The sequence below is a fragment of the Dipodomys ordii genome, unplaced genomic scaffold (genome assembly GCF_000151885.1).
Source record: "Dipodomys ordii isolate 6190 unplaced genomic scaffold, Dord_2.0 Scaffold42, whole genome shotgun sequence".
NCBI lineage: Eukaryota > Metazoa > Chordata > Mammalia > Rodentia > Heteromyidae > Dipodomys > Dipodomys ordii.
This window is the reverse complement of record NW_012267258.1, coordinates 5446715-5448899: the sequence shown is the minus strand read 5'-3', so window position 1 is coordinate 5448899 and position 2185 is coordinate 5446715. Positions and strand designations below refer to the sequence as shown.

Below are 2185 nucleotides of genomic sequence, written 5' to 3'. Positions count from 1 at the left end.
GGCGGCGCGGCGGCGGGAGCCCGGGGTGAGGCGTGTAATGGTTGAATAGAATGACCCCCCTCTGGGGAATCCCCGGCGCTGGCGGTTACGTAAGGGGCCGTGCGCAAGTGCGGCGTGCAGGGAATCCGCCACAGTCCCGGCCGGGTGGCACGGCTGTCCACATCTCCACGATCCCTAAAGACGACGGAGCGAGGCAGCGGGCGCCGCCGCTGACCGGGTCTCCTCCCCCCCCCCCCCCGCATCCCCTCCCCGGCTCGAGTCCGGCTCCGCGGCCCGGGGCTGCTTCTCCTCCTCCTTCTCCGGGCAGGGTCTCCGCCCCTCCTCGGCTTCCGAGACAACTCACTGGTTCTCGGGTGTTAGGAATTTCCTAGCCACACCTTATTCTGACCCCATTTTTTTTTTTTTTTATAAAAGACACAAACTTTACTTGGGAAATAAAAGCCGTTTCTTCGCGTGAGCCGTCCAGGCGTGTAGGGCTCCATTACATAATTGTAACCACCGCCAAACACGTGGTCCCGTGGGGGGGGGGAGGGGGACGATCGGAAAGGATCCCTCCTGACCTTTAGCTGCCCAGTGACCTTGGGGATAGTGATTTTGCTCTCGGTGGCCGTCTCTAAAATGGGAATAATCACACACACACACTCCGACTGACTAGGAAGCTTGGTGACATGTCAGGACATCTGTGTAGCCAGGCACCCGCTCCACCTCCTCAGGTCCGGGCAAACTTAGATGCTAAGCTCTTTCCAGTCCCCCCTCCTCCTTTTTTTTTTTAACCTTCACAAATATTCTAAAGGACTATCGCATTTCCTACCCTGAAAAATGACCCCCCCCATTTTGATATTTGTCGCAAATACCTGTCCAGGTGTCCATAGTTCATATATTATAGATACAGATATGTTCATGGTGATGGTCCAATACCTGTCCAGGTGTCCGTAGTTCATATATTATAGATACAGATGTTCATGGTGATGGTCCAATACCTGTCCAGGTGTCCGTAGTTCATATATTACATATAGATCTGTTCATGGTGATGGTCCAATACCTGTCCAGGTGTCCATAGTTCATATATTATAGATACAGATATGTTCATGGTGATGGTCCAATACCTGTCCAGGTGTCCGTAGTTTATATATTACATATAGATATGTTCATGGTGATCGTCCAATACCTGTCCAGGTGTCCATAGTTTATATATTACATATAGATCTGTTCATGGTAATTGTCCAATACCTGTCCAGGTGTCCATAGTTCATATATTTACAGATATGTTCATGGTGATTGTCCAATACCTGTCCAGGTGTCCACAGTTTATATATTATAGATAGATATGTTCATGGTGATTGTCCAATACCTGTCCAGGTGTCCATAGTTCATATATTATAGATACAGATATGTTCATGGTGATTGTCCAAGTTCCACCGATTGTTCCCCCCACCCCTACCCCATCCCCCCCAGCCAGTTGAATTCCTCTTTGCCTAACTTGGGTCTGAGAATATTCTGGCTTGAGGCAGGGAGCCAACCCATCGCTAGCTGAATCGAGCTCTTACTCTTTGTAGAAATGTCCACAGAACTAGGGCCGGCAGTTCACACACGATTTCATGTATAGTTTGTTGAAGTTGGTTGATGGGTAATTCATGGGGCAAAGGTGCTCCTCGTGCCTCCAAAATACTAGCACGAAGCTCAGAAAAGCTGACTTCCTTCAGGCCTCAACCCTCCCCCCCCCCCCAAACCAACCACTCAATTTCCAAAAAGGGACAAAACGACTTTATTTTCCGATCTGCAGTGTGGAAGAGCCACCTCCTCAGAGGTTCCCTTCCCTGCCGAGGGCCACGACAACCGGCCGGCGGGAGCCACCGGGGCGGGGGCTGTGTGTGTGTGTGTGGAAAGCGGCTCCTCTCCACAGCCGAGCCGAGGATACGAACATCGCCTCTACCCCTAACCCCGGAACAACCGGTAGTGGCCGTTTCCCCGCGCTCCCTCGCCTCCCCCCTCCCCTCTCCGCCGGCTTTGTGTGCGTGTGAAATGTGCGGCACATTGCAGATGAACCCTAAGCCCGGCGAGCCGAGTCTATTGTTCCCCGCGAGGAGCTGCCGCGGCGGTGTGGAGTCAGGTGCAGTACCGCGGCCGGCCCTCGGGGGTCGCTGTGTGGCGCTGGCTTGCGTCGGGCCGTGGCGGCGGCAGCGGC

The 2185-nt window shown here is 53.3% G+C and overlaps 1 protein-coding gene across 1 annotated transcript in view; it reads left to right on the top strand.

Annotated features, from left to right (window-relative positions):
• The first annotated feature begins 50 nt into the window (after positions 1-50).
• Arid2 (AT rich interactive domain 2 (ARID, RFX-like)) overlaps positions 51-2185 on the top strand; it is a 160420-nt gene continuing 158285 nt past the window's right edge. The window contains exon 1 of the mRNA XM_013018715.1: positions 51-217. Within this exon, the coding sequence (XP_012874169.1) occupies positions 51-217 (167 nt within the window). The remainder of the gene's footprint in view (positions 218-2185) is intronic.